General features: G+C 42.3%; 1 protein-coding gene across 21 annotated transcripts in view; it reads left to right on the forward strand.

The window, feature by feature from the left end:
• FHOD3 (formin homology 2 domain containing 3) overlaps positions 1-13886 on the forward strand; it is a 319993-nt gene that overhangs the window by 245744 nt on the left and 60363 nt on the right. For 12 of the 21 annotated variants that reach the window (XM_083582385.1, XM_083582396.1, XM_083582404.1 and 9 more), the window contains 3 exons: positions 4124-4243; positions 11419-11553; positions 13317-13367. In XM_083582385.1, the coding sequence (XP_083438511.1) occupies positions 4124-4243; positions 11419-11553; positions 13317-13367 (306 nt within the window). The remainder of the gene's footprint in view (positions 1-4123; positions 4244-11418; positions 11554-13316; positions 13368-13886) is intronic. The other 9 variants (XM_083582398.1, XM_083582388.1, XM_083582390.1 and 6 more) reach the window with 1 other exon arrangement.

Raw genomic sequence — 13886 nt, forward strand, 5'->3', positions numbered from 1 at the left:
TGAGATGACCCAGCCTGTTTTAGCCCATAGGTGACAAGTGAGTTCTCTGGACACCAGGCGATGGGGAATCCCTGAGATCCCAAGACCTGCCGTTTTTTCCTGCCCTTAAGTGCATATTTCTCTTTCCTAATATCAGACTCATTTTTCTAATCACTGGCATATCTGTAGTTCAAAGATCTACTATTTCCCCTCATCGCCCTCTGCCCTTACTATCAAGCAGGATGTATCTTCTGTGTGGTGAGTTCACCTGAAATAAGATAAACCCTAAAAGTTATTCCCTCCCCCGAAAATACCACTGTATCACCTGTGTGGGTGGATGTTAAAGGACCCACCTCTCAAAAAGGCAAATGGAAAATGCAAAAACTTCCTAAAGAGGACTTACTTCCAAGTAAGCATGCACAAGGATTGTTAGCATGTAAGTTGCTTAGAGATCATTTGATTGTGATTTGAGGTATGCCTTTAAAATATGTAATTTGATTGATAGTATTTTTATCCCACTTTGGCAGAATGCATGCATGATATTGTGGTGTTAGTACAGTGGTACCTCGGGGTAAGTACTTAATTCGTTCCGGAGGTCTGTTCTTAACCTGAAACTGTTCTTAACCTGAAGCACCACTTTAGCTAATGGGGCCTCCTGCTGCCGCCATGCCGCTGGAGCACAATTTCTGTTCTCATCCTGAAGCAAAGTTCTTAACCCAAGGTACTATTTCTGCGTTAGCGGAGTCTGTAACCTGAAGCGTATGTAACCCGAGGTACCACTCATGGGTAGGCAAACTAAGGCCCAGGGGCTGGATACGGCCCAATCGTCTTCTGAATCCGGCCTGCGGATGGCCCGGTTTTTACATGAGTAGAATGTGTGCTTTTATTTAAAATGCATCTCTGGGTTATTTATGAGGCATAGGAATTCATTCCTTCCCCCCCAAAAAATATAGTCTGGCCCCCCACAAGGTCTGAGGACCCCCTGCTGAAAAGGTTTGCTGACCCCGATATAGTTCCTCAGTGCACCTGGGGGTAGAGTTCAGTGAATCTGACAATTCTGAGTTCTCTCAGCTTTTTCTTTGTTTTGTTTTTGTTTTTATGCCTTTAAGTTCAGTTCTCCACATTTCCACATCAGCTTAGGATATTTGTTTTTAAGTCCTTGTGAAGATTCATCATCATTCAGATACACATTTTTGTTTGCAGCTTTGCCCAATAGACACAATTTTATAAAGCAATTTCCCCCCCATAAACCAGATGTTTGTGTGTTATTTTTTACTGTATATTCATTTCTATACACACCTTGCTGTAGTGTATGCATTTTGTGTGTTATTTATTATTATTATTATTATTATTATTATTATTATTAAACTGCATTGCAAAATTTTAAGTTATGGCTGTTTCAGTTTGAGTATTGTTTTGGAAAGTGTGAATTAGATACATTTGCCATTACATGTGAAATGAATCAAATTTCACCCCCATCCCTGCCTGGGAGTAATTTGAATTGAATGTGTGAGATTTATGGCCAGATTAAGATTGGTTGAAGCCTTGAAGGAGTTATGGTCCTGGTGGTGGGGACGTTGCCGATGTGCTCAGAGTATTTTCATTGCTATTTTCTTTTATCAGTGTTAGCAAACTGGTTTGAGTGTGGTTTTGTAAATTACTGGGATAGGAATGTAGCAATCAAAGCATGGAAGACGGTGGGAATATTTGTTTTCATAATTTTGTATCTTTGTAACACTAGCGTCTCACCATCACCTTTTTCCTGTGAATGCTATATAGTTCCAGATCTTCAATTTAAATAGTTTTTAATTTATAAATGTATCTAGTTGCCCAAATGTTTTGTTGGTGTTTGTTTTGCTCTAACTTTGTGTGGTTTGGTTTATAGTTGGCAGTGTGTTAGCACTGGGGTTTTGTGCCTTTTAACAGCTGTGTGGCAGGGCATGTCTCTTATAGGGAAGGGCAATTATGTGGAAAGCTGACATTCTGTCTGTTAGACGTCTTGTTACGTGTGTGCTGCCCGATTTATTTTTGGGCCTTTCACCCTGACCTTCAAAAGATGGCATAAAATTGCACGTGACAAAGTATGTGCAGATTTTAGGAACATCTGTAGCTTTTGTGAGATCTTGAGAGAGCCCAGTCCATGTATCCATTTATTTATAAGATTTCTTGCCCACCTTTCACCATAAGGTCTGAATTGATGTAATATACGTGGAACAGGAAAATAGGTGCTAGTGCTGTTCTGCAGATACTTGTGCACGATCTTACCCACTTGTGGGGGGAAAAGGCTATACATATGTAGGTTTTATACTAATGGTGCTGGTTGTGTTTGTGTGTGTGCGCGCACACACAAAAACTTTGGATTGAGTTTCAGTTTTCTCATGCAACACACCATTGCCTGGTCCGGCCATGATAATAAGTCCCCTATGGCTTACCTGGAACCAGACTGTGCAAACATATGGGCTCCCAGAGAGAAGCTTTCTTCTGTTTTGCTCCTTATTTCTCTGTGATTGTGCATAAGAGAATGCAGCGCATCACTTTTTGTTTCCCTCTACATTAAAAACAGGGGGCTCCTTTATCCTCTAACCCAGGAGCACATTTTGAATCTTGAGAAACTGCTGTAGGCACCAGTCACAAAATGGCTTCCATGGTGATGTGATGTAACACACAGCATGGTTGCCATAGGGATGTGGGAGGGGATGTGTTTGTAGGTGGAGGAGTAATGAGGAAAAGGGCAGAGGAGATGCAGTACTGGTACAGGAAGAAGGTAATCATCATCATCATCATCTTTTTATTATTTATACCCCGCCCATCTGACTGGGTTTCCCCTGCCACTCTGGGCAGCTTACAGCACAGGTCTGCTTTCACATGTCTTCTAAAAGTCAGATAGTTGTTTATTTCCTTGACATCCAATGGGAGGACATTCCACAGGGCGGGCGCCACTACTGAGAAGGTCCTCTGCAGAACCTTCACTTCTCGCAGTGAGGGAACCGTCAGAAGACCCTCAGAGCTGGACCTCAGTGTCTAGGCTGAACGCTGGGGGTGGAGACGCTCCTTCGGGTATACTGGGCCGAGGCCGTTTAGCGTTTTAAAGGTCAGCACCAACTCTTTGAATTGTGCTCAGAAATGTACTGGGAGCCAATGTAGGTCTTTCAGGACTGGTGTTATATGGTCTCGGCAGCCAGTCACCAGTCTAGCTGCTGCATTCTGGATTAGTTGTAGTTTCTGGGTTACCTTCAAAGGCAGCCCCACGTAGAGCGCATTGCAGTTGTCAATGCTAATCTGCGAGGGAGCCTTGAAGAAAGGCCATTGTGCCTTAAGATCAGGAGGGCATCCTGTCAAGGAGAAAGGGAGAGAAGAGTACTGTGAAGGTTGATCAGAAGGCACTATGGTGAAGGCAAATGGGACAAAGTAAAGTGTTAAGTTGTGGGTGAACATATCAGATGACACAGTGATTCTTCAAACAGCTCTTGTTTATTCACAGGCCAGAACAGAACTGAACTGAAGGGTTCAGTCAGCCTGCTTATATAGAGCTCCAGTACAACGTAACTGTAACAATTTTCTAAAACTATCCAATCACTGAACGTCACTTTCGATCCCTTATTTGCATAGCTATCTACAGTATCCCCCTGCTGGCCCAGGGTGAGAACTTCAGTACATAACATGAAGTGTAGTCAGAAAAACAGGAACCTGAGAAAACACTGGGTGGCAGAGAAACAAAATTGCAGCTGGGCAGAGATGATAGGACTGGGTGTGGGGACAACAACCCATAAATATGGTCTAGAGATGTGAGGGATTGTGCACTATTAGCAGAAATGATGTGAGCAGGAAAATGAGAGTTGGAGGGTGAGCGGTGGTTGACCAGACAGCCAAGGATGCATAGATTTGGCAGATTTAAACTGGAATTCTGCCAGTTGTGAATTTTGTGACTGGGCAACAAAAACCAAACAGTGCTGAATATTACAAATGCATTTGTACTGACTGGCTGGTTTGGTTTTTTTGTCTGTGGACCTCTAGCACACTATTAACCCAGGGAATAGTACATTTCAAAATTGCATCCTTTTGTAGTGCATTAATGAAAACAGCATGTTGTTGACCTGTTTATGAAGTGACCTTTTCCGCTTCTCTGTACTTCTGTCAACTTCAGGTACAGTGGCTACAGCAACAACTCCTGTTCTTCCACGTTACCTCATTCTGGATTAAGTACACCTACAACACCCAATTCTCGCCATGCTACATCGCCACCCGAAGAGGCCAAAATTGAGAGGTTGGTAAGAAAACAGCGTGAACATAAAATAGATTAATTAATTGGAAATAAGTTAAAATATCGATATGCTTGCCTTGACCGAATCTGGTTTCAAAGTGGTTTATAGAGTTACATTCCTAGAAGAGTTCAGCATTGGATCCAGGCTGCTCTAGGTTTTGCTTTCCTGCACTAAGCAGTGGATTGGATTGGATTACCTTCAAGGCATCGTTCAACTCTTGCGATTCTATGAAAGATGTAGTGGTAGCGGCAGTGGAAAGATTTCAGACAGAAAGAATAATTTGCAAGTTGAGAGGGGGCTTGCCAGTGTATTTGATTGTTACACATCCATTGCTGAAGGGTAGGATATAAATATAACAAATTAATTAATCATTACTAGCAGCCATTATCTTCTTTCTTTCTTTTTTTCTGTTGGATTTTTTCTTAGATTTTATTTATATGCAAATTCAGTACAGTAATACATAACTTTAACAGCATTAATATACAAGTTTACTTTTGTCTAGGAGTTTGTTTCATGCGCTATTAATATATATTTTTTTAATTAAAGATTTTCTTGATTTACAAAAGTCATTATCTTCTTTCTTGAACTTTTGTTTTGTCACTGCTTAATAGAGCAGCAGCAAATCTCCTCTCAGTAGTCAGCAAGTGCCCTTAGTGCCATGAAATGAGATCAGGATGTGGTTGCTGCTAGGAGGTTTTCTGCAGCAGTGAAACAAAGTTAACCTCCACTCACCAGAAAGTTCCCCACCTCAGCCTTTGAAATAATTTCACAGACACATACAAATTTCCAGAAGATCCCCCAAATCACAGAGTGTCAAATTGGAAGGTGTTGTTTTCACAGTTCTAGGGTCATGTGAAAAGAAGAAGAAAATGTTTTCTTATGCCAAAACTTTATTTTACAATATGCTGGAGTGTTGCTATTCTGCAAAAAGGTATTTACACAGGCGTTGGGGAGAAAAGGTTTTTTTGTCCAGGGAAGTGGGTGATGTTATAATCTTATGAGTTTATTGTTGCAGAATTGGAAAACAAGATAATAAACATAAAATATAATGAAAAGAAAGAACATTGGCCAAAAGGCCATAAAATGCAAGAGGAACAGTTCCCCAATTAGGAAGTAGCAAAGAGTTACTCATTCTTCCCCCTCCTTCCCTTCCCCCAAAATCCAATCCACTCCAATCTAAATCAGGCCCCCCAGTGGTGTCTATTAGCCTAAGGTGGAGCCACTGGGAGAAATAATCCCATTCTTTGAGCATTTTAAAAGTTATTGTAGAGACATTGGAAGAATTATGCCTCAAAAACACTTAAACCCATAATTGGAGAGGAACAGTGGTTAGTTGTTTAATTTATACTCAAGGTAGTATGTTAGAGTTAATGAACTTCTGAAACTGGAAGTGGGTGTTATGATCACAGTGCAGATGTGCAAGGCTCCCAGTTCAGTTTAAAGTGCTTGGTTGATCCTTAAAGCCCTTCACAGCTTGGGAGCAGGGTACCTGAAGAACTGATTGGGACCTTGACAGTGCCCCTGCCAACGTAGGTGGGGTGGTCCCTTTTAGGTGGCACCACCTCAACTATGGAACGTTCTCCCTTGAGATGCTCACCTGGTACCTACCTTGAAGCCATTTGGCTGCCAGACAAATGTGTTTTTGCTTTCCTAAGCTTTTGATGCGGCCTGTTGTATCTCTGCCAGCCAAGTTTGCATTTGCTTTATGTTTGCTGACAGCTTTTATACAATTCTTTTTAAATTCTGTGGTTTAAATATTTTGTTATTATTGTAACTTTTATTCTTTGGGGGGAAATGCTTGTTGGGTTTTGTGTGCCCCAGAAAAAGACAGACAGACAGACACAGCCCATCCCTCCATGGGTCCATGTTTTCCTGGAGACCAGGCCACAGTGGTCCCACCCTCGCCACCGGATGAGAGACTATTTACCAAACTGCCGCTTATCAAACAGCCTCCAAAATCTCCCTGGGATCTCTCTGAAACCTCCTTAGGCAGCATGATGTAGAAGCTCTAAGCATGGAAGTGTTTAGAATAAGCTGAGACCACAAAGGGATTATGAAACAAGAACTGCATTTACTAGATGAAAAAGAGAGTATATTTCACTTTCATAAGATGTATGCACCACATGACTAAAGAAGTAAAAACAACCCCAAAAGTCCTTGAAACAGTATAATACGTGTAAATGTTAGAAAGAAATGAGATAATATAACAAAAAACCTGAGATATTTCCTTTGGAGAAAAAGCAGAGTAAAATCGGTTAAACATATCCACTTGCCCATAACTATTCAGTCCCTGAACTTACCTAAGCTCACAAGTCAGCCTTTGTTCCTTGAAACCTTGAAACCCCAAATCTTCTCTATATCATGTAAGATACCCTTGATCTGCTCACCTCCTGTCTGTCTGTGTGTTTAAATGTCACCTGTCAGTTGCGCTCCTCTCCTTGGGAAGCTTAGAGCTTTTAAATTTCCCACCCTCAGAGAGACGTGTTGTTAGACACATCAACAGTGGCAGACGCCTATGCCTTGATGTCATAGTAGACTCAGGGCACATGCTAGAGTTTCAAGCTAACCATTCACTCCTCAACTAGCCATATAAGCAAGACATACATTCCCATTATATACACAAGCAGTCAAGGAGAGTAAAGGCTGATTCCTTCACAGTGCGAATTCAGAAACAGCTCTCACCAGTTGTCGCACTACAAGGCTGGCCTCATTTCTCTGCAACCTACCCCACGCCCCCCCAAAAGAAATTGTTGTGTTTATAAATGTGTTAATAAAATGTACGTTAGCCTTGGGGGATCCTACTGGACAAGTTCTAAGTGCAGTGCAATCTTACGTTGCCGGTTGTGGAGAGATACTGGCACATTTACAGCTCCACCTTTGTGACTGTGACTTCTTATTAAGCAAAAGAAAAGGAAGCAATCTTGCCAGCCTGTAACTGGATTTCTACATCGCCAGGAGAGATGCATTTCTGGGGACAAAGGGGCAAGTCTGAGTGCAAACACTGTTTTCAATGATATCACTATGCCATCAGTAACATGTAGCGCCATCCTGAAATTAACAAGGGTATTGTAGGGTTCACAAGTCTTGCGAAACACTGGAGGTTCTGTTGTGTTTGTGTGAGGGATGAAATGGTTTCTGAAAATTACTTGGCTTTGCCTTTTTTCTAAGTTGTTTGTAGCCATTGTCTGCCCCATCTGCTACTACTTCGGTACCATTTTTAACCCTAATCTTTCCGCGCCCCCCCCCCCTTATCATTCCCTTCCTGGGATAAACCGAGCATTGGCAGAGCTTGGATTCTAAAATCTCAATGGTGCCCTGTGCAAACCCTGTGCCCCCCCCCACCTTGCATTCTACATCATTGTTGTGGTGCCCCTGAGGCTCTAATTTAAAAAAAGGTAAAGGTAAAGATGGGACGTGGGTGGCGCTGTGGGTTAAACCACAGAGCCTAGGACTTGCCGATCAGAAGGTCGGCGGTTCAAATCCCCGCGACAGGGTGAGCGCCTGTTGCTCGGTCCCAGCTCCTGCCAACCTAGCAGTTTGAAAGCATGTCAAAGTGCAAGTAGATAAATAGGTACCACTTCAGCGGGAAGGTAAACGGCGTTTCTGTGCGTTGCTCTGGTTTGCCAGAAGCGGCTTAGTCATGCTGGCCACATGACCGGGAAGCTGTACGCCGGCTCCCTCGGCCAATAAAGCGAGATGAGCAGCAGAGTCATTCGCAACTGGACTTAACTGTCAGGGGTCCCTTTACCTTTACCTTTATTGGGATTATAGCCATTTCCCTTGTTCCTGTGCCAGTTGCCTTGTTTAAATGGTGTATTTGCAAGGGTTTGGGTTTGGTTTTTTTTTGCCAATTTAAAGGAAGCAGCACAATCCTTGCCCACCGCCCACCCCCTGCCATTTGGAGGCAGTTTGCCAAGAGAGTAGAAGGATTCGCCTCTTTTAAGATGGGGAATCTCTTATAAAATGATGAGCAGGGAAGAGATTCTCTGCAGAAGCAGCCCCCTCATTCTTCTTTACGGCCTTTGGAGCTAGGCAAAGGTTTTCGCCCCCTTCGACAGTGCCACCTTGAAAAGCCAGTGATAAAAGGGGTTGCTTTTGTCGTCTGATGAACGTTTCACAACCTTTTTTAGCTCAGACCTAGCTTGACAGCAGTCACACAATGATATTGCATCTGTAATTTTGTGCCAGAAACAAGGTTTACGGGATATCAGGTTTTATACCCCCTTATGTAATGTTTATCCACGTGGGATGTAACAGATTCGAATTCAATGCGCAGAAATTGTTGAAATCCTGCTTGCGTTGATCTGCTGCCAGTGGGGCAAAAGCTGTCCCGTCTTGCGTAACTGAATATTTGTATGCACATCTACAAGCCAAAGTGTTTTAAAATAGTGGCAGTGATCACCTAGCTTATTTTGTTTTTAGAGAAAGGGGCTGCAATTCCTCCTTTCTCCCCAGCTAACCCTTTCATTCCAAACTTGGGATGCTGTGAATGCCTTGATGAAATAGATCAGGGGAACCTACTGTACATCTGCTTTCACTTACAAATATCTGTAAAAATGCACCCACTAATTGCAGGGGCAGCAATCTTGAGACTCCAAAGCAAGAATTTGATAAGCCCTTCTGAAATGGCCCATCTTGATTTCTTTTCCTAGAATTGGAGCTTTTAGGTAACGTCCTATAAGGAAAAAGGGACCACCCTCGATTTCAGAGAGTACAGTTACATGTGGTCCTTTGATTACATTTTAACAGATGGCTGTATCAAAGTTCAAATCACATAGCCAGCAGTGAGCCTTTTATTCCACTGTTGATTCTAGAAAAAGAGCCTCACTTTTTTTATTTTATGTGTCATGCAGCGACCCCCCCACCCCCCGGGGTTGCCCCTTGCAATTTCCTGTATTGGTCACATTGGGGGATCCCACCCAATTAGGAATCAAGTACTGAAAGGATGATACCATGATACTGCTTAGCCAATCCGATTTAGCTATGTGATAATGTTACCAAAAGTGAGGCCAATTTAAATGAGTAAGCAAGCACGTTTACAGGGAGGGCCAAAAAATAATTGAAACAGGGATGTAATTCTCGGCACTTCAGAAAGTGGTCATGGAAAACATTTAGCAGTTTCAGTTCAGCCATAGCAATAACGTCCTTCTTTGTCTTGTTTTAACTTGCATGTTTTGTCTCTGTCATTCCAGCGGGGTGCTGCTTTGCCTGAAAACTTCTAATAAGCAGTTTTCTTAATGGGCTTTTATCATTTTATTCTTGTGTTAGCTGTTTTGACTTTTTGGATTGCACACTGGTATGTGAGTTACGGAAGGGTATTAAATAAAAAAAAAATACGAATAGCATCAAGTTATGGCAAAGGAATAGTTGTAAGAAAGACATCTGTGCGGCAGTCGCCACACCCACCTTTGCAAAGCAATGCCTGAGTCCATAAGAGTCCAACTCAGATGTTGCCTTGCAATGCCTTGCTCTCTGAGAATGGACATAGCTTCCAACCGCTCCCTCGGAGCTGCGAAGTCATAGTGGTGGCACTCCTAGCCAGTGACTGACAACCAGTGCCGGATTTACGTATAAGCTAAACAAGCTATAGCTTAGGGCCCCACTCTCTTGGGGGCCCCCAAAAAAAATTAAAGGAAAAAAACCCACTGGATGTACATTTCCAAAATATAAGATAAAAAACAAAAAAAAACTACATACAGCAGGTGGTGCTGTGGTCTAAACCACTGAGCCTCTTGGACTTGCCGATCAGAAGGTTGGCGGTTCGAATCCCCGCGACGGGGTGAGCTCCGGTTGCTCAGTCCCTACTCCTGCCAACCTAGCAGTTCAAAAGCACGAAGTACAAGTTGATAAATAGGTACCACTCCAGCGGGAAAGTACGCCAGCTCCCTCGGCCAGTAAAGCAAGATGAGCGCCGCAACCCCAGAGTCGGCCACGACTGGACCTAATGGTCAGGGGTCCCTTTACCTTTACCTTACATACAGCAACAGTGTTTTGTGTTGCGTAGGCTCCTATGATGTAAGTAATGGGCCCTGCCTGCTAGCCTGCTCCCTAAAATATCACTTCTTACTTGTATTCCAGTTCAACAATCACTCTGATAAAACACATACTTTGTTATGTGCAAATGGCTTTAGATACCTATTAGGTCCATAAATCACCATATAGCATATATTCAACACAAAAAATTGTTGTTGACAAAGGACGGCTGGACATATAAAGGGCCCCATTACCTTCAGTAGCTTAGGGCCTCGTCAAACCTAAATCTGGCCCTGCTGAGAACCTTTTGTGCTGGAATGAAGTGTGGCATCCAGCAGTTACAAAAGAGCAGCATCAGATTTAGGGGAGCGCAGGTGGTTCCCCCACACAGGGTGTCAAGCCAAGAGGGTGCAAAATTGAGAAGGTCCAGAATTGAGAAGATCCATTTGGGAGAGCCAAATTTGGCCTGGCTCAGAGTGCCATATTAGCAAAGATTACCAAAGTCCACCCCTGAAAATAGCTTGCTTCAATGAAAGCGGTCTTTACTTTTGGGCTGATCAAATTAGTGAAGTTACTGGTAATCCTTTCCCATTGGCCCTTAGTGTAATACTGTATTGGGTGGTTGTTGTTATTTTAATCAGAAGCCCTACCAGAGTATGTGCAAAATGGGTAATTCACCTTTTAGCATGAACCAGAGTGGCCATAAGTCACATGTGGAAAAGACTGGCTGCTGAGATGTTGGGATAAAGGTAAAGGTACCCCTGACCGTTAGGTCAAGTCACGAACGACTCATGGGTTGCAGTGCTCATCTTGCTCTATAGGCCGAGGGAGCCGGCGTACAGCTTTCGGGTCATGTGGCCAGCATGACTAAGCTGCTTCTGGCAAACCAGAGCAGCACACGGAAACGGCGTTTACCTTCCCGCCGGAGCAGTACCTATTTATCTACTTGCACTTTGACGTGCTTTCGAACTGCTAGGTGGGCAGGAGCGGGGACTGAACAATGGGAGCTCACTCCGTCATGGGGATTCGAACGGCCGACCTTCCGATCAGCAAGCTCTAGGCTCTGTGGTTTAGACCGCAGTGCCACCCACGTCCCAAGATGTTGGGATACAGTATATTTGTATTTAGAATGAGAAAAAGTAGACAGGTGAAAAGCTATTTTATTGAAAAATATGAAGCGATGTGATTTCTCCTTGGTCTGCAGGCCGTCCTTGGGTGGTCTCCTTACATCGTCGTATCGGCAGCACCAGGAGTCTTTGGCAGCGGAAAGAGAGAGGCGACGTCAGGAGAGGGAGGAGAGGCTGCAAAGGATAGAGCGGGAAGAAAGAAACAAGTTCAAGTAAGACAGAAAATCATTTGTTATCTTAATATAACTAGAGGTGAAAAGTCATTTGCTGTATTCAATATATGCACCCTTCCATCCGTCTTCCTAAATGGTAGCATCTCCACCCTGACCTGCATTTGCACATGAAGAGAAATTTGGAATTGTAGCATCTGATAAACCAGGCATAGGCAAACTTGGCCCTTTGGATGTTTTGGGACTACAACTCCCATCATCCCTAGCTAAGAGGACCAGTGGTCAGGGATGATGGGAATTGTAGTCTCAAAACATCTTGCAGGGCCAAGTTTGAGGAAGCCTGTGATAAACCACCTATTTTTCTGGATATTTCTCAGTTTCCATTCCCACGAGTCACACAGTATGAAGTACATTTCATAAAATACTGCTCTTCATAGTTTTGACACATTTAAATCCCTGTAGCCTTGTCAATTAACTGGAGTATCTGGAGTCAGCTGAAATATTATTATTATTATTAAAATTTAAATTTGTATACTGCCCTATACCCACAGGTCTCAGGGCGATTCACAGGGTAATACCTGAATGAATGAATGAATGAATGAATGAATGAATGAAACTTTATTTGTGTCAGCTGTCATCCATAGCAACAACAAAAAACACTGCAATATCCACAGAACAAAATAAAAAGTCGATTATATATAATACCTTGTCTTCACAGTTTTCAATCCACCGACAATTTTCTTAGGTCTATTGAACTACATTGATTACTTCAGAAGCTGTTTGTGACCACATACAGATAAATGCTTATTTAAAAACATTAAAAATCAGTTTTCATTGTGTGCTGCTGATTTTTTTAATATTTGTTTTTGCAATAATGGGATTTGCTTGGCAGAAAAATCACTATCCCATTGATAGGATTAAATGTGTTCAACTGGTGAGACCTACTTCACCATCTTTTCATTATGAGATCTGTGTGTAAATTTGCTTAACATAGTGCAAGACGATGCCCTAATAATTTCCAAAAGAGAAAAGTAACTTGCTAGTTCTGTAATGAAACAGAAAAGCTCAATAACTTATCAGTCAGTAAAGTCAGAAGGAGACAAAAGAGTTCCCAGCCTCTGGCCTCTTAATGAAATGGTCATCTTCTATGTAAAGGGAATATTTTTGTATGGAGGTATCTGAAGGACAGTAAGTTAGTGAGAACTAGCCCTTTAACTGGATGGATTCTCAAGACTGCCTCCCACAGTGCAATTCACATAATCTTTGGAAAGAATCTCCGATTGGTTTTAGCACCACCCCATGAAATAAACACCTGAGTGTTAATCGTTGCCATTTCTATGGTGGCTGTACACCTGAACAAATATTTGTGTGTGCGGTTTTTAAAAAATATTTATTTTCTTATTTTTTTTCACCTGAATAAATCTTGATACGTTTCTCAAGACATAGAGCTCAGGTCAAAACTTGATGCAGGTTGGAGACTTAATGGCATTTGCTTAGAGCATGGCACTCATAACGCCAAGGCCACAGGTTCAAACCTTTGTCCCACGCCAGGATTTTGTGACATATTCTCCTATGAAAAACATCAATTATCAGCATAGTACCAAAGAAGTGTGTGTGTGACAATGTGTCCTTGACATTTAAAAATTACACCCATCATCACAGATTTCTTTTACCAAAGAATGTATTTTAATCTGAGCTCTTTTGCTTTAGCTGCTTTCATTTCTTTCACTGCTTGCTATGTTCTTCTTTTCCTGCTTTTTATTTAAGTTATTTTCCCTGTAACTTTATGCACCTCTGTTTCTTAGTCGTAATTATCTAGACAAAAGAGAGGAGCTAAGACAAGCAAGAGAAGAGAGGTCGGTAATTAACACTGTTTTTGGCTTTCTTTCTTTTTTACATTTCTTATGTCATTTATTGAGAGATGCATGGTTTTGTAAACATGCTTCCAGTTAGACTTGTAAAGAATGGCTTAAATCAGAAATGCATGTGCTATTTCATTCTGGCAAGCACAGCCATGATAAAGGAAGATGTTCATTACTGAATAATGGGCATGTAACAAATAATTGTTTGGATTGCAGAGAGAGAGAGAGGGAGGGAGAGAGGGAGAGAGAGACTTCTGAAACTGTCAGCCAAGACTTTCAGCTACTTCACAAGAAGCCTATAGCGGAGAAATCTGCAAAAGAAGTGGCGTGGGAGGTCTGCTGAGTTTGGAGACTAGGTTTGATTCAGAACTTCCACTAGACCTTCAGGTGGCTGTTGTATGGCTGGAAAGGCAAAGGAAAGACAGCACTCTATTTTGAATTTTGAGAAACTAAGAATCCCATGTAGAGAGCTTCTACAGCCATAGGTAAAAGTCACATAGCCTCAATAATACG

This window comes from Podarcis filfolensis (assembly GCF_964270895.1).
Source record: "Podarcis filfolensis genome assembly, chromosome: 13".
Lineage (NCBI taxonomy): Eukaryota > Metazoa > Chordata > Lepidosauria > Squamata > Lacertidae > Podarcis > Podarcis filfolensis.